We start from the raw sequence: 18,692 nt of genomic DNA on the forward strand, positions 1-18,692 counted from the left end.
TGGTGTAATTATAACCATAGAGAACTTATGATTTCAGACTTAACTGTGTGAAACCTTTCCATCATAGAAAATGAAAGAAAAAACCTTGTTAGATTCACTAACATATTTGAAAAAGCACAACCCACATTTAATAGCATATGTAGTTACATTGTAGGGTGCATACATATGAGTGAGAAAAGCATGCATGCTTGAGATGCATGCAAGATGCACCTGACGATTTAACTATGCTTTGAAACCTGGATCGTGCTTTCTCAAATACATTAGTGAACCTAACTAAGTGGTAGGAATAACTTGTAAGTTTATTCTTCCATTTTCCAAGGTGGTATAAGTTTTAAAGCTTTTTGGAAATATTATGCCTAGTTAATGTTTCTATTTGGTTATGTCTGTCTTATGTAGGTCATTCTCCCATGGTCGTACAAAATTATGCTCAAAAAACAATAATTTTGAAACAAAACTAAACAGGCTTATATTCTTGTACCCCTTTACTACTTTTAGTGACAAATAATTAATGAAAAAAATTATTTTCCCCAAATTTAATTCCCAAATGATTTTTCATGTCCGTGGACAGTCCCACAGAATTTTTGAAGAGGTGCTTATTGTATTAACAACCTTTACTAAATAATTTATCATAAAATCTATGATTAAACGAATTACAAAATATTAACATTCCAAAATTGCCTTTTTGAGTTGCTTTTATTTCATTGTATTAAATATAAAATAAAAAAAAACATTTGTCCTACCCAAAAAAGCAATGTACTTGGACACACAAGAAAAAGGGGGAACTATTCATAGGAGATGGTAGCAGCCCTGAACAAAAAGTAAGTAGAGAAGGAGATTGTTAGCTAAATTGGGTTGTTTGAGTTCATACTTGGTTTAGTGAATTTTTTAATGCTGGAAGAAAAAGTTTAGTTCAGTTTGTTGAAAGAGCCAAGATCATCAGTCATGTCCGTGGACAAGTGAAAAGAAGTAACTTTGCACCTTTTACTAATTACAAGCAAGATGTCTTTTACAGATATAAGATGAAAGTTCGATGCAATAAGGATATTGTCAAAACCTATTGTCAGTCCCAACTAAAAGTTAATTTAGAGGAAATCTTAATGTCCGTGGACATCATGTCCTTGAACTCTGCTTTTTATGACAATGGACATGATGATATACTCTGACTAATTACAGAATGCCCAATGACAATTAAAACAAACTTTTTCTCGCGAGTAAACACAATATTCTTCTTCTGCCGTGTTCATGGACATATATATCATGTCCGTAGGCAACAAAAAATAAAAAATTTAAAAAAACACTGCAATTATCACTAACCAGCTCTCCCACTTACGTCATTAGCTCGTATGAATGAAAAACTTAAATTACACAATTTTAGTTCTTAAATAAACAAAAATTCATTTTTTTTTTATTTTGCCCGTAGAAAATGTACGTTTTTGGGAGAATGACCCATGTGGAGTTATATCCCTCATTTGTGTCATAGGCAGATGGAAAGAGTTCTTGTTGTTGACATGGCCTACACATTTGTAATCTCTGGCTCAAAAATGGTACACCACACTGGCACAGAGCAAACAAGGTCAGCATTGGTATCTGTGTTTATTCTTACAAACTGCTACACCGAAAATAAAAAATTATGATAACAGTAGTGATTCTTCAACAGCATATCGTGTGGAACTAGCTCATATCTCAATGGAGGTTCCACAACAAAATGAATATATCATACAGAAAAAAATATTGTGTGCCCTTGTAGTTGTATCTTCACTTCGTTTCAACTCTTTGAGCTAAATTAAATGAGATCTTTGAGCAAATATCAATAATATGATAGTGCAATCTCATCCATTTTGAGATCGTTCCAGACAATTATGATAGCACCTTTTCCTCCAATCTTAATTAACATTTAATATCCATAAAAATCAAGAGTATTAAATAAATTGACGAAAAGGATGGATACCCAAGAAAAAGTTTTCATGGTTACTGCAGTGCATCCAAAAAGTTTTTGCATCCCTGTAGCTCAGTAACTAAGGAGATGCAACCCCATGTTTATGAACAAAAAAAATGCTTACCCAACCAGGGGCGCAGCTAGGAATTAAGGATAGGAGGGGTTTTAGGCAAAACAAATACATTTGTGTCTGGGGGTAAGGCATACCCACCAGGGTAAGTGGGAGGTGCAGGGGCCCTCCTAGAGAAAAATTAGGATAAATAGTGAGTTTTACGACTTTCTGAGGGATATTTTATAAATCCTTACAAAATTCTATAAGTAATATTAATGCACTTAAGTAAAATGGGTTTAACATAAAAAAATTTCTGAGCTCTGGGGGGGGGGGGGGGGTTTATCCCCCAAAACCTTGCTGCGCCACAGTACCAAACCACATCCTGAATTATTTTAGATTCTTTCAGAAATGCCCAGTATAAAAAGTGAAGACTAGAGGGATCCTAGAAGAATCATAAATTCATCATCGAATTCTACGTAGGCAAATTCATGAAGTACACAAATGCTAATTCATTTATATTTAAATCAATAAATTATTATTCAATCGTTCATAGCAATATTTGGTAGAATAAAAAACATTCTTACACAAAAAAATACAGTCACTCAACAGATTATCACAGATTTTAAGGATTTCAGAGAATTATCAGCATCAGCCGCACATTTATCCCCGAAATAAATTATACATCACCTTGTTACGTCCAACAACAGTAAAAAAGCATTACAAATGTTCCTTCAAGTTTGCAAATAATATATATAGGTATACATATTTGATAGCACAAAACAAATCAATCAGGTTTGCATTATGAATAGCCTCACAGAAATAAAGAATTATATATTCCAACATTTATGATGCCTTCAGGCTTAATTATCACGTCATGCCTTGATATTTACAGAGAACTTGGTAAATACCTTCAAATGAACACAAATTCTGAATTACTAGGGCATCAATTGATATTCACATGATTGATAATCTATCTCCAGCTACAACAAGATTAAAATCAACAATACACAATCATTCTTCTTTAGAATATATTCTTCAGTCTTCCTCTATCTTCTTCATCCATTGCGTTTTCTTTCTTCATTGTGTCTTTGGCATACTTGTATTAATTTCAGAATTCATAAAGAAACTATGAATTTTACAGTGAATATTTTCACATACATGCACAGACAAAGAAGGGTAGAAAGAGGCAAGTTATTTTACAAGTGTAGAACTTTACAAATCCTCATCATTTAAATATGGTTGACAGCAGAAAATTCAAGTCAACTTGTGATCCATGGCCTTCATATTCACTATCAGGAGTATGGAATTCATCACACCAGTAAATGGTGATTTAGATTACTTTTTCTGATTTTTCTTCAGATGATTAAATCTCAACACCTATGTAACGGCAACAACTCCATCCTGCACTAATACATCGTCATACGTATTATTTCCCTACGCTTCCAGGTGATTATTTTAAGGTATTCCATCAGTTGATTTCCAAGTTAACAAAGCTGACAAGATGAATTTTAAATGATGATCCTCCAGTCTGAGCTCGAAACGTTGGCTATTATGGGTAATTTAACCAGGTATGAATCCTGCGAAGAGTTTACCCACATTATTCACTGGGAAAGCATCAAATTATATTTAATAATTGCTTCTATTATAAACCTTTAGGCATCATAGCATCAGACAAGTCAAACAGCCTTGCACTGCTGCATGACAAAGCTGGTTGTTCGGTCTATAGACCCTTATTTGACATTTTCACATGCAAATATTGATCAATAATGGCCACATACTGGAAACTTGAATACACTACATGAATAAGTATTATTGCTTTCCATCTATTCATGAAGTTCTCCTTGACAATTTTGTGAGACTAGGTGATGTAATTAAAAGGCACTCCAAGGAGTTATTTGTCTTACGACTCACAGAGTCTACTTAGCACATTCATTGCCATATATGATTTGAAACTCTCCCTAAATGGTTCCCACTTACGGTTTTCTTTTTAGGAACCCAAATACTGGCCAAATTTGGTCCAAAAGGTTTGCATGCAATGGAAGAAGGGAGCTTACTGAAGGTAAATGCCTTGGACAGGACCCAGATAAACAAGTTTCTCAGATTTGCGGAATAGAGATAGATCACTACATCAGGGTAGCATAGACTGGATCACTTGACATAGTCCACACTGAATCTTTAGATAGCCCTGTCACATAATATATAGATTTTTGTCTTGAAAACACTAAAGATTAAACTTAAATTCCTTACCAATCGCTTATAACCTATTCCTGAGATTCTGGCTCAAAATGGCAAAAATGAATATAAGTACAGCAAAACTTCTATTTAACAATTTTGGAAGGATGGGCTGAATAAATTTATAATTCAAAGAGTATGTAAAACAGGTATATAAATACATACAGTTCACATGAGGTATTGCCCAAGACTTCAACAATTTTTGCAAAATTGTAGAAAATAATAAATAGAAGAGTGCAAAATAGAGATTATACTGTAGATGGTCTTCAGTATTACAATAGCCAGACAATACTAGGATAGAAAAATTTACAATTGCCATCAATCACAGTAATCATACAAAAAGTCTATTTTTGGTGATAGCATCTCCTCTAGTGACTCAGATGTGACTACTTTCCTACCTTCAAGAAAATTTCATCTTGCATTGGATGGGTCACATCTTTGCTATAGTTAGCAGAGAAGAAAATTTATTTTTCCCTTACACACACAGGAAAATGAAAAAAATAATCCTGCCCCTAGTAAATGCTCCTCCTTTGTTATTATGTGATTTTCTGCATGGGGCACAGAGACAATAGTCAAGTTGACCTCCATGGAAACACAAGTCTGAGTGCCTATATGTATAAAGCACAATGACTCATGAAAACAGTTTCACAAAATATAATGTGAACAGTCAAAGATTGGTCGTTAACACAGCAATCATGAATAAAATGTGTCAAACCAATGACAACACTGCCACTATATTTTGACAATACAAATTTTATGATGAGTAGTTTGAACATTACTGAAAATTACTACACAGGAAATTTCCACGAGTAAAATAATTTATTAATGAACTGAGCTTTTTATTTTAACAAAATGTTAATTTTTATGGCTATAGTATGAGGTATTAAACCAAACTGTGGCCGCTAATAAATTCTAATACTTGTGGAAGTTTCCTGTCAAATGATTTGCAGCATCACTGTCATTGTTTTGATACATTATTATTTATGAATAAATAAACCAAACATACCTCAATTTTTAACCATCAGGGAGACGTATAATTCCAAGAAGAATGTGTATCTTCCTAATTATTTCCGTGATATTACTGTGCACGTAGCTATAGACCTTCTCTTCTTTGTGTGCTGAGTTTATATGATTCATCATCTCATGAATGCCATCTGAGGAAAATGAACTGCTAGTTAGGCAGTAGGAATGCTCCATTTCTTCATGTTGCTCTACATCATCCTCAACAACTGTACAGAAAGGGCAATTGTAAAGCATCTTATCAGGATGAAGTCCAGAATTTGTGACATGTCGGTGCACACTGGTCTGAAAATTAATGCAAAACAATAATGTAGCCACAAAATAGGTAAGTACAATTAAAATCATAATACTGAATATGCTATGTGATATCTCAAAAAAATCGATTCCAAACAAAGATTACCCTGCCTGGTTTCAATTCAAATACAGAGAGCCTAAAAAAATCTTTCGTCAATACACCGTAAAAGGATACTAAATTAATTTAATTAATTTTTCAATTAAATACATATTGGAATATTGGCCCGAAATTTCAAATTTAGTGCCTTTGAAGTTGGCTGATGCGCCAGGGTGTGGCATAGAGGATCTCACACTTTGGGCATAACTTGGGCCTAATCTCCTTAAAGACCACATCGCACTCTCACATAGCATTAAAGGAGGCTATGGTTTCAACCATACCACAGGTTGTATTACTTGATTCGACTCCAGCCAAGTCGCACCATCAGCTAGATCATTTCATAACCATCGTGAGATACATAACACAAAGGTGTATTGCAGTGCTGCATTCTGCAGGATAAAAAAATAGACTTTTCGATGCGTAGCTGAGGTTTTTCAACTTACAAGAAACAAGGTCTTGGAACGCATCTTGTTCATATGCTGATAAATTTCTTATTAAAATATTTTCCTGAGTACTGACAGCACTCCAGTTAATTGATTAAATTTAACAATGTACTAACAAGTATAACTTACCAGATAATATGAGGTGAAGCTACAGAATGGGCAATGGTATAGGTCATTCTTGCCATGTATTTTCATGTGCCTCCTCAAGTTTCCTTTTTTGAAAACCTGACTGCAAGTCTCACATTTCTCAGTAGGTTGTATCTCATGGACTTTCTTGTGCCTGCCGACAATTCAAATAAATTAGAAAACTTGAATGAAAGAAGACATTAAGAAAGGACGGGTGGGAAGAAAAACAGTGTAACTGTGGGGTGGCGAACCTTATATGTACATATTTGCGGTTAAGTTGGTATGGAATGATCCAATGGTGTCTCCAAAGATTGCATTAGAAATTCACTTATGTGACTGGCATTTATCAATTTTTTCTATGATTTCAGGGAGGGTAGTCCCTCCCCTTTGTACTACCCATTACCATCTAACACTGCAGCCAGGTGGGCTACATTAATAGCCCAAAATGAAAAAGAAATTACACATGGACACAATAAAATTTAGTACTGAAAATTCTATATGGAGAAAACTATAATTTTCCCAGTTCACAGCAACATAGGGTCACTTTGAGTGATAAGGCAAGAAGCTAGCTACCCTTCTAAGGAAAGAATTCTTAAAGATGACAAGAACAATTCACACTAACCGTATTAATGCAGGGAGATTTTTCCCAGAATAGTCACACAGATGGCATTTGAAGGATTTCTCATCAACATGAGGACCAGAGATATGAGCAAGTAGTTCATGCTTTGTTGAGAACGCTTGGCTGCAATTCTTGATATTGCAACACCAACGTCGCTTCTTATGACGCTTTAGGTGCTGCTTCAAATTATCCCTGAAAAAGTGGAAATGATAGATCAAATTCCAGGAATTAAGGAGTGCAGTGCTGTTCAGCAAATAATACTACAAATATATGAAAATATGATGCTACCATCTCAAACAACACTTATTGAAGACATCAATTGAAATAAAAAATATATTACCCACACCTAATGCCTTGTCTACACTACAGACTTAACTTGAGTGACTTCACTTAAGTCTAATCTTAAGTGTGGTGCGGTAGCTACACGAGAGCTTTAAGTCGACTTCAGCACCATGATTGTCAATATCAGGAAACAGTTATGTTGGCAGATGAAGATCTAGGAGAGCAATTAGTGATTCTGTGATCCTAAGCCACGCATATTTGAAATAAACTTCCAAACTCCGTGAATGAACCATTTTGGATTTAGAAGGTTAAAAGGAAAGACCGATTTAAGACCCTGAGCAAACACTATTTGGCGAGAGGTGATGGAGCCAGAGGAATTTAGAATTACAAAGCTTGACTTTGTGGAATGACATATTCATAACCTAAGCGAAAACACTTAGTCAAATTCCACTCCTTTATTAAAACCAATGATGTTAAATTTTGGCCTTCAATTCCTCCCACGTCCATTTAAATCGCCATATCTTATCCCCCTCGACATCCCCAGGACTTAAATTGAAGCCCTATGCAATGGTTTCAATAGCAGTGTGTGGGATTTTATTAAGTGCATTCATTTACGTTATTTTCGATTATGACTCCATGGAAACTCAACTGTTTCACTGGATCCTCTGCCGTCGTCTCAGTCTTAAAATTCCTTAAGTAAATCGTATCTAAGTTATATGAAACGGGTTTCACCATGAGCAACAGGCATAGCAATTAGTTTTCACGGAAATAAAACCAACAATAAGGTGAGAAACTCCACAAAATGAATTCATCAATTTAATAACCCCAACACAAGAAAGTTAACTAACGAAATAGAACGCTCAATAACCACATCATGGAATACAGCACAACTTAAAACATAATAATAGTAATAAAAAGGTTTATTAACCGTGGGCAAAATACATTTGCATGGAGTCGTCAAAAATACAATCAACGGGACGAGTCAGGGGTGGATTGGGTATTATCCTGTGCCGTTTACAACACTTGAAGAGCTTCAACCGTGCGGAAACAGTTGCCTACGGAATTTAAGTATGGGTTCTAAGTGACTTAAGAGGAGGTGTACGTAAAGAAAGGTGGAGACACCTACACTACCACCTTGAATAGAGAGCCAACTTAAGTGGTCACTTAAGATACTAGTGTAGACCCGGCATAACAGGAGCAAATAAACTTAATAGCCTAACTGCTTTGATAATGGGTATTTCAAACTGTTAATGCAATCAGCATAGATAGCTACTAGTGTGTGTCTCATGTGAGAAATGGTATTTAGACAATTGGATTGGCGACAAATTGAGAATATTAGCAACTGGGACATTGCATGCAAACTTTCTCATACCCCCATCAGATACAAATCAGTACCTCCAATGCAAAAACGCTCAACAATCCCCCAGGGGATCAAATCTGCTCATCTAGGAGCCCGACAATGCACATGTGGTACAGCTACTGCCAGCTGAGCGCATGCGCAGTGTTGGGCTCCTAGATGAGCGGATTTGATCTGGTGGGCGATTATTGAGCGTTTTTGCAGTGGAAGTATCAAAACCTCTACATCTAAGATTACCATAGCATTAAGTAAATAATTATTTCATGGGGAAGTATTTAAAGTTAAAATCAAAGTTTGGGCATATTATCCTGTGGAGGTCATAAACTACACATTCAAATACAAGAAAGCTAAGCAACAACTAAATCATGATGAAGTTAACAAATCGATTCACACTAAATTGAAATTAAAGCCTTTGCACATAGATGGTATTGAAGTCATGCATATGAAAATCTATAGGATTTCACTTCTGCACACCAATTTCAACAAGTCATGCTGAAAAATCATTCATCTCAATGAGGGCTGGCTTAAAACTGTCAGTTAAAGAAAGGGCAACTGTTTAAATTCTGGCCTAGGTGGCAGCGGGGTAAAGCCCTCGCCTGCCAAACAGGAGGTCACAGATTTAAGACCCGCCTGGGTAAGTTACCCCTATCTAAGGCATGGTTGTTAGTGTACAATAAATTGTTAACATGTTGATAACTCCGATGTAAAAGGCCGTATAGAGCTGTTTTCGGTGGTATGGAAATAAATAAGTAAATAAATTCAACAGATACACAGCAAAGACGTGCTGATTTACCTATTTTCTTCATAAAAAGAATAATTAATAATTCTTAATTTTTTAATTATATTATTGTAAAAAAAAACTCTTTTGTAACATTTATTTATTTAACAATATTGTATACCATTGTACAGTAGATTCTGTTTAATGGGTCCACCGGTTACTTGGGGCAGCCGCTTAATTGGGGCAGATCTTGAAGAACAGAACCCGATAGAGGAATATACCACAGTATTCTCCACTTAATTGGGACAGCATGCCGCTTTATTGGGCCATGAGTCGGCAACATTGACTCTATACTCTCGATGAAATTAAAAGTTTTTGTTTTCAGAACACTATACAGTGAAACCACGATTTTACATTCCCCCATTATACACTTTCCCTGATTTTGCACACTTTTTATCAGGTCCCAAAGAATGCCGCCTTTAAAAAATGATACTCTATTTTACAATATCCTCAATTTTGCACTTTTTGTAAGTGGTCCATTCAAAAGTGTAAAATAGAGGTTTCACTGTATTTTTATATTTTCCTCCTTTGATTTACTCTTATTTTTCACAAATGTTCCTATTCTTGCCCTATTTTGAAAGCTCTGGTTGTTATACTATCCGCAAGAGGATAGGAATTTTCTTTAATACGACTTATTAAAAGACATTCGATCAGCATCACCCGAGGCAGTGAAAAATATTTTTAACTAAATTGTTATAATTCTTAAAACTCATTATAAATTAACTAAACTCGCTAATTTATTAATCAAATTAATAGTTTAATAAGCTTATGTTACATTATAAACATTCTTTAGTCTTCTTTCTATCATTTGAACTTTTATTTATGCCCACATACAGGATAGTTCGCCTAATTGGGGCAGCCGCTTAATTGCTGCAGCGTGCACAAGTCCCAATATGTCCCAATTAACCGGAATTTACTGTATTTTGTTGTGTTTTCATTCATAGCCCTTATGAAGGTTTTAAATAAACTGAAACATTGGCTAACAACTTTTTTGCATTATATATATGACCTATGCTCCAGGAATTATTTTATCATTAATTAAATGAGGTCAAGATAAGATGAAAAAGAAAAGAATACATGCACTGAATTGTTGAGGCCTTTACTTTGTAGAATTCTATTATATGTTTGGAATGAAATTACTTTGCTTTTCTACAAAACACACACTTTATTGCCGACTAGTTTCTAGTCTTGAAAATGGTACAGTGTAACCGAAACTAGTCGGCAATAAAGTGTGTGTTTTGTAGAAAAGCAAAGTAATTTCTTTCCAACCATAAAAGAATACATATTTAAAAAAGAAAGATTGCCCATACACAACACGTGGATGACATACTCACATGGTTAGAAAAGAAAGACCGCACTTGCTGCAGGAGTAGGGTCGGTCCCTGGGAAAATGCTTCTTCATGTGCCTCTCAACACACCAATATCTGTTGCTCTTGTACTTGCAAATTTGGCAGGAATACTGGATTCCTTTTCCAGGTTCCACCTGCTCAATAATGCCTCTCCTATTTGCTGAAATGCCCATTACGTCAGAGTCTGACATATTCCTGGAATTAGATTGTTCACCACTTTCACCACAACACTCATTAACATGCACACGTTCACCAGATTCACTTCCCACACATTTTGCATCAAATACTGCATCATTTGCATTAAATCGTTGTGATTTCTGACCACTGCTAGATTCGCAAGTTCTACTTGGCAGCAATTTCTCTTTTGTGAAACTAATATATTGACTAGAATTACATTTACCAGAACTGCTACCTGCAAAATCATTTTCAACAGGATCTGTAATCACTGAGATATCAGTCATTTCGTCGTTCTTACTGTTCATATTTTTAACATTGATCACAACATTAACAGTGGGGCAAGAATCAACACAAGTTTGACAGGAGTCAACAACTTCTTCATAAGCAACTTGATTATCGGAGGAAATGAGATCATCACCTTTACCACAGTGAACAGTAAACACATCATCAATGGTAGGGCTTGACGGTTCCATTTTATTCTCAGGACTCCCACTACAATTACGTAACCTATCCATTTGTAGATCTCCTTCAACTAATGAGATTTGTCCAGCACATTCACTGCTTGCAATGCCTAATACTATACTTTCAGCCATTGTGCTTCCATTTCTTTCATCTGCTGAATAAATGCAATGACCATCAACTTTCTTTTCGGGAATTAATTCATCAGAAATATGAGAATTGCTCACTTCACCAATGATGCATTCCTCTCGAGTATTAATACATTCTTTTCTAGGGCTGGCTTCAGGCCTTATTATCTGACAGAGCAAGGCTTGTGAGGGTTGAAAACACAATTTCTTTTCTTGAAATCTATCACAAGTAGAGTCTTTGTTTTTTTTCTCACTTTGAAATTCCAACTCTGGTAAATTACCATATTTATTTATGGCGGACTTATTGACAACCAAAATTTTACCTTTTAGTTCATGTACATTTGATTTTTCCATGACTTGATTAACATTTTGTTTAACAATCAATAATTTTGAATTATTTTTAGCCCACGGAGGTAAATTTGCTATAAATTGCGATAAATGCTTGTCAGAATTAAGACTGTTATCACTTGACATGGAACTATTGCCACTATTAAGCAGATAATCAGGAATATTATGGTGAACCTCACTTTTATTGACACAAAGCTCTTCCAATATTGAATTTTTAACATCACACGTGAAATCGACTAAGTTCTTCAGCAAACCATCTGAAAAGTGTTTAGAAGCATTCGTGCTAAGATTCTTCATTTTGACTAACTTGACGGTAACTAAATTTTGCCCACGCTTGGGGCTATTGAAGACTAGGTCATCACCAAGCACTACACTAACTGATTTTTTTCCCAAGGGTTCAAGGGATTTTGATGAATTATTTTCTTTGGTGATTTTAGTTAAATCTTTTGTGGTCTCAATGAATTCTTCAGATTGAACACCAACCATAAAAGAGTTGGAAAAAGAATTAGATCTTTCTTCAGACTGCTGAAATAATTTTCTTTCATTGATAGAATCATGATTTTGAAATGAAGTGGTTTCATTTTCCCCATAAGAATTGGTTCCACTTTGACATTTACCTGGCAATTTGCTATGACCAAAAATCATTTCACCGTCAGCTCTACATATTTCTTCATTGACCAGATTTTCTAACGGGTGATTCAAATCTTCCTTTCTCATGTCGGGCAGATTTTCAACCAAAGCTTCCCCATCTGTATTCCTTCCACACACATCGTATGACACCAGCTTTGCATTTACAGTGCCTTCATTCAAAGCTTCAGCTAAAATTTTGTTTCTCATTTCCATATTTTCACCCTTACACAAACTTTCTTCTTTGCTCTCCAGTTTATCACTGGATGACAAAAGGTGTTCAGTCCTCATAAGCTCTAGTCCAAGCATCATTTTGTCTTGCAAGTTTTCAGATGAATTATGGCTATTTGATTCACACCTTTGCTTGTCCAAGCCAAATTTTTCCTTTGATTTCTTTTGCTTCTCTTGAATCTCGAGTGAATCAGAATAATAGCCATGAGATATGAGAGGATCTGAAATGGGGAGAAATTTATCTTCGGCAACAAGACCATGTCTCTCTTCGACAAACAAAGACTTGTTGTCTTTAGGGTCCCCTCTATCATCACCTATTGGGTTATGATGGCCATGTTTCTTCAGAATTTTCGATCTGCAACCTGTTTCAACACTTTGGGATTGGGCAGTTACATTAGAATGGTGAGAGTCGTCATCTTTAAAACATTTTTGGGAATCCACAAGTTGGTCAGCTTCTTTGTGAATCTTAGAAATCCTCTTCTTAAGTTTTGATTTCCTTTTGTTTTTGCGATTAATATTTTTCGGCACATTTGAAATTTTCTTGACATTTTGATTTCGAGATGAAGAAATATCTCTCTTGCATTTATCACTAATAGATGATAAATTATCACCAGTAGGGCTAGTAATGGTTTCTCTAACATTCATACTACCACAGTTTTTCTCATCTGAATCAGGCACACCAACTTTCCGTTTTATACCTAATGATTCCATTAAATAATTTTGGGAGTTCAGATCACACGTACTGGAATGTTCACCTTCATCACCAAGATCAAAACTTTTATTTAAATTGTGGATTGTTGGTTTCGCTGTGCTCGAGATATCTTTTGGTTTGATACCTTGTAGTCGCCTACTTCGAAGTCTAGGACCTTCAGTTGAATGTGCTGAGATTTTATTACTAGAACTGCTCATCAGCTTCCTAAAAGAAGATAAAAATTAAATGCATAAATACTTTTATTCTCAGGTATTTTTTCTTAAATATTCAAGAATTTAAATTACCGTTTTTATCTGAATATAGTCCCCCCATTTTTCCAAAAATGTCCGTGGTGAAAGTAAAGGGGGGACCATATTCAAACGCATTTTTTTTTATTTTTTCCCAAAACTGAAGCCACAAAATTAGGGGGGAGGACTATATTCAGAGGGGGACTACATTAGGAGAAATATGGTATTTATTTAATAATAATACAAATTGGTTAAAATAGTTTTTACTAGTACATATTTCCCTAAAATATTTGTAGAGGAAAATATTTACACACTTTTAAATTATTAAAATTGCTTAATTTTATGCAATAAAATAAACTTCCCAGGGTGAAAATTTCAACTCTATTAACTATGGAAGAATGTGGCTACATTATGAACACAAATGCGTAAACTACTGAATTTGACCTTCATTTTCGTATGTACTTCATGATGATATTAAATTGAACTCTTTTGTTTTTAGAGACTATGAAACAAATTTATTTACCTCAAGCCTTAGTCACAGAATCATTTTTTTCCATCCCTCAGAGTGATAGCTCAAGCAATAGGTTTTCATAGACCAAAGATGTGATTGCTTGACCCATCATTTTCTGAATCACACAGTCATTATCACTGTCCCTTTTTCCATCGCTATTTCCGTCACTTTCAACTGTCAATCAATTAAATGCCAAGTGTAGCATTACAATCACAATTAGCAGCCTCGTGTTCTAATTGGCTGATGGATGGTGACTGGAAAAAGGGATGTGCTGAGCAAAGGCGCAGCGAGAGGGGGTTTTGGGGGATAAACCCCACCCCTGCAGGCTTAAAGAAAATTTTAAGTTTAATCCTTTTTACTTAATTGGATTAATATTACTTATAGAATAGTGTAAGGATTAATAAAACATCTCACAGAAAGCCTTAAAACTCACCATTTTGACCCACAAAAATTTTCTGGGGGAGGGCCCTGCATTTCCCGCTTACTTAGGTAGGTATACCATACCTCCCAGACCCACCAGTATTAGTTGTGCCTAAAACCATTCCTAGCCTTAATTCTTAGCTGCGTCCCTGGTGCCGAGTGATGGAAGCAGGGATGGAAATCCCATCCCTTGAGCCATCATTGGAAATATACATGAGAAACATTCACTTTTTCCACTATCGCTGGAGTTGTCCCGTCAAAGGGATGAAAAAATTGATCATGTGATTCAAGCTTTAGTCCAAATTAAAAAGATTTACTAGATTAAGTCTAGGCAAGAAAGTAGTGAAAGAACAAGAAAAAGAGAAGTAAATTCATGGGACATCTTTGGCAACGTCTGTCTTTTAGTGCTATAACATTCAATTGCTATGTGATGATGTACAGGGGTGCAGCTAGTAATTAAGGCCGGGGGGAGGGTTTATCCCACAAAACCCCCCTTGCTGCGCCACTGACGATGTACTTGTAATGGCACATTTGGGCTATTCTTTAGGGATCCCTGTAGGGATAGCACTTTGCTCATATTCTTTCCATTCCTTATCCTTAATTCCAAAGTTAAGCTTGAACTACTACCTATGAGGAAGAAAGATTGCTGACTACATATATAACAATGTCAGGCATCAGCCTAAATTATACGTTGAAATCGTGATGATAACAAAAAATCCCAGCACAAATCTGAAAAATTACACCAGGTTCCCATTCCAAAAAGGCTGGCCCTTAGAAGTTGTGAGATGTAGAATAAAGACCCAAGGTTGCTGGATGTAAAAAAACTGCGGTGGCCAATTCAAACCATCATTTTTGTAGTCACTTACTTTAAGTGGCACAGCGTCGAAAGGTGAGTTTCGTAGCTCCTTCTGTTTCTAATATTCTTGTTGCAGGGCTGGCAGAAATACTCCACAGCATTCCCCGACTTCCTCATACCCTCAGAAGCCAATCCCGGGACCCACTTCCCACGCGTATGGCTTTGTGGTGGAGCAGCAGAATTCCTTTCCAGACTCTCACGGTCATCTTTAAGGCTAGAATTCCCAATGCCCATTTCACAGCCATCCAGGGGAAGACTGAAAGAACTGGCATTACAGTTTCCTGCATCGGAGGAACCATGAAAATCGTGCGTTCGAGAAGTCAAAAGGGTGTCTCTCGGAGTAATGTGACATTTTGAAGAAGACTGTTCACCCAGAGAGAAATCAGCACCAGATCCAAGTCCATCCATGAAGTCAGGATTATTTTCCTCCATTTCACTTGATGCTCTAAGGCGCCTTCTCCTTGACATATCTCTATCTTCTCCCCCAGTTTTACCTCCTCCCTTCTTAACGTTACATTTGCTAGCAATGCGTCCACCTCCTACCACATCTTCCCTTTCAATTTCTCCCATCTCCCTTCTCTTCTCTTCCATGCCACCCCAAACAGTTCTATCCTGAACGTAATCCTCATAACTCCACTTTCCCCCTCCGACGTGCACCATTCCCTGACCCTCCCTCTCTTCAAATTCTTCCTCAAGCACTTCCTCGATCCCCATGACTTCCTCGAACACGACATCCTTTCGACGGCTTTGAAGTTCCAGCGATGAGAAGAAAAAATCTGCATTCAAGAAGTTCAAGTGATCCCCTCCCGAAGGTGTTGTAGCAGATGGAAGGGATCGTATATGTTCTGATTTTGGCATACCCAACGGCGGAAGCACGGGAATTGGTGCTTCATTCTCCTTGACTGGGGTCTGTTGCTTACATGCTCCAGCATTTCTGTGAGATATATAGTTCTCCAGGCCGACGATCGTTGCATGGCAGTAAATGCACATGTGAAGATCCTCGTCATCATGATACATTGCCTTAAAAAAAAGAAAAATAGCCATGGTGGTGAAACTGACACAAATTTTGGCAACTAGCATACGCTCTGTGTGCATCACCCGATATAAATCGCACATGAAGGCTTTTATGAAGACTGTAACATTTATAATGCATAATTCAAACTGTCAATGTGACGTCCCTTCAACACAAATGAAGTTTTACAAAAACAAATAAAAAAATAGAAGTATAAAAACAGTAGGATGAGATAGTTATCGCTCAGAACCATGATTGTCGTTCAATATTAGAATGCTATTAATGAACTCGTAATACCTCACATTACTAAGAGGTAAAATGAAATTTACATCTCCAATGTACGTGCAATGGCAGTCATTATTGCCCATATAACTTACTTCTTCACAACCTAGCGTTGACAGAAGGGAATTAAATCAATTGCTCAAACATTTTTCAACATATCGTTTCTTCACTATACAGTAAAATATAGAAAATAAACAAGAGCATCGATAACATATAGATAGCTTTGTTTGATGCAAGACACACCGTATTATCTGTAAATACTGAATGTTTTGGAAGATAAAAAGTAACATGGGTTGTCCTTCTTACTGCTCCAAGCAAATCGTTGATTATACAAGCTGTTTTAAAATAACGTCACTCTAACAAATACAGCTTCATCACTGTGTTCACCACTTTTCACCACATACAAAATCGAACCGCCATACAAATATGACAATACGACAGCTATAAAAACACTCAAAAAGAGATATATGTAACTGTCAAGTCTTCGTATATGGCAGTACTACGCAAAAAGTCAAGATTATTGGTACATTGGTACATTATTCAAGTTCAAGTAATAACTTGTCACGGATTTCAGTTTGCACAAAGAAACAAAAACGAACCACTTTGACTACACGCCTTCTCATTGGCTTACTTTTAGCGGCCTTTTTCAAAACATTTCTTGCGCAACGATTGCTGTTCCATTTCATACAAAACACTAAAATAGACTTTCTCCATTATCATTCAAGGATAACAATACTCCAGATAAGAGTTGCACGATAAATACCCATATACTGAACCGTTAGGTCAGATATAGAAAATACGTCAGAAGGTACATAGGCACATCTGTGGAAGGGAGCAATTTCTCAAAGCTCTTATGGCATCTCTGTGCAGTGGTGCAGCGAGGAAGGGGTTTTGGGGGATAAAAACCCCCAGAGCTCAGAAATTTTGTAACTTTTAGTCCATTTTACCTAATTGGATTAATATTACCAACAGAATAGTGTAAATATTAATAAAATATCCCTCCGAAAGCCATATAACTCACCATTTTAAACCATTTATCCTGAAATTTTTCTAAAGAAGTGCACCCGCACCTCCCGCTTACCCCGACGGGTATTCCACACCCCCAGACACCGCAGTATTAGTTGTGCCTAAACCCCCCCCCCCCCCAGCCTTAGTTCCTAGCTGCGCCCCCGTCTCTGTGCATGATACCGTGCGCGATAACAAAATCAGCATAAGTATCATGGCACTCTTGAAAGGTGAATTGGGGCGTACCCTCTAAAAATTTATATTGATTTTGAGGTATAACACCTAGATATATGAAATATTTATGTATATTGAGCGGGTAGTCCCCCATTTACTTTTACCATGGGCATTTTTTTAAAAAAAGGGGGGACTATATTCAGATAAATATGGTATATGCTTATGCGTGGAATGAAAGAGCCAAGACTCATGCAGACAAGTACATATAAAAATCAGAAGGGTGGACGAAGCATCAAGGAATCACCAGATTAATCTAGCCAGTATACAGTATGTACCTGCAATTTGGCTCTGCAGGGAGTCATAGGAAAAAAGACGAAAGAACTTTCCGAGTCTCTCTTAAGCCCAGTGGCTCATAGGATCCTAAATAGTAACTTTGTAGTTATGAGTACCCTTGCCTCATCCATCACCTTAGGAACTCTGTAGACATAAACACAGGGACGGTCTGGTCATGTTGGCTCTTTGGAAATTGCTGAGGGCCCCGAGCTTATGGCCCTCATAGGGTTCGTGTCTATCATGAAGAGTATATGCAAGATCTAATGATGAAAGACTCAGATTACTTCAACAAAAATGTTTTTTTTTTTGCAATCATAAAATTCTACGTTTTCATTAGCCGCTCTATTTACAGCATACTCATTGTAAAAAGATTATATAAGAAATAAAATAAAGGTGTCAGAATATAGTTTTTTTGAAAGGGTTATTTGAAAAGGTTATTAAAGAGGGTTTTTAGGTTTCAGAGCAGTTTCAAGGATTACATTCAGTAAATAGGTAATAGAAACATTATACAACATTAAATTTTATAAGCTGTGAAATTCTCACTTTTTATAGCATTTTTACTTGCAAAATTGCTATCTTCATTAACTTTTATCTTCTTCTTAAGG

At 36.3% G+C, this 18,692-nt stretch overlaps 1 protein-coding gene across 1 annotated transcript; it reads right to left on the reverse strand.

The window, feature by feature from the left end:
• Window positions 1–3,987: 3,987 nt before the first annotated feature.
• Window positions 3,988–17,158, reverse strand: LOC124165546. The gene is made up of 6 exons (XM_046542994.1): window positions 16,819–17,158; window positions 15,292–16,301; window positions 10,571–13,471; window positions 6,823–7,011; window positions 6,204–6,354; window positions 3,988–5,525 (listed from the first exon to the last, which is right to left on the reverse strand). The coding sequence occupies exons 2-6, from the start codon at window positions 16,296–16,298 to the stop codon at window positions 5,235–5,237; spliced, it is 4,539 nt and encodes a 1,512-aa protein (XP_046398950.1). The 5' UTR covers window positions 16,299–16,301; window positions 16,819–17,158; the 3' UTR covers window positions 3,988–5,234.
• Window positions 17,159–18,692: the final 1,534 nt, after the last annotated feature.

Source organism: Ischnura elegans, chromosome 9 (genome assembly GCF_921293095.1).
Source record: "Ischnura elegans chromosome 9, ioIscEleg1.1, whole genome shotgun sequence".
NCBI classification, from domain to species: domain Eukaryota; kingdom Metazoa; phylum Arthropoda; class Insecta; order Odonata; family Coenagrionidae; genus Ischnura; species Ischnura elegans.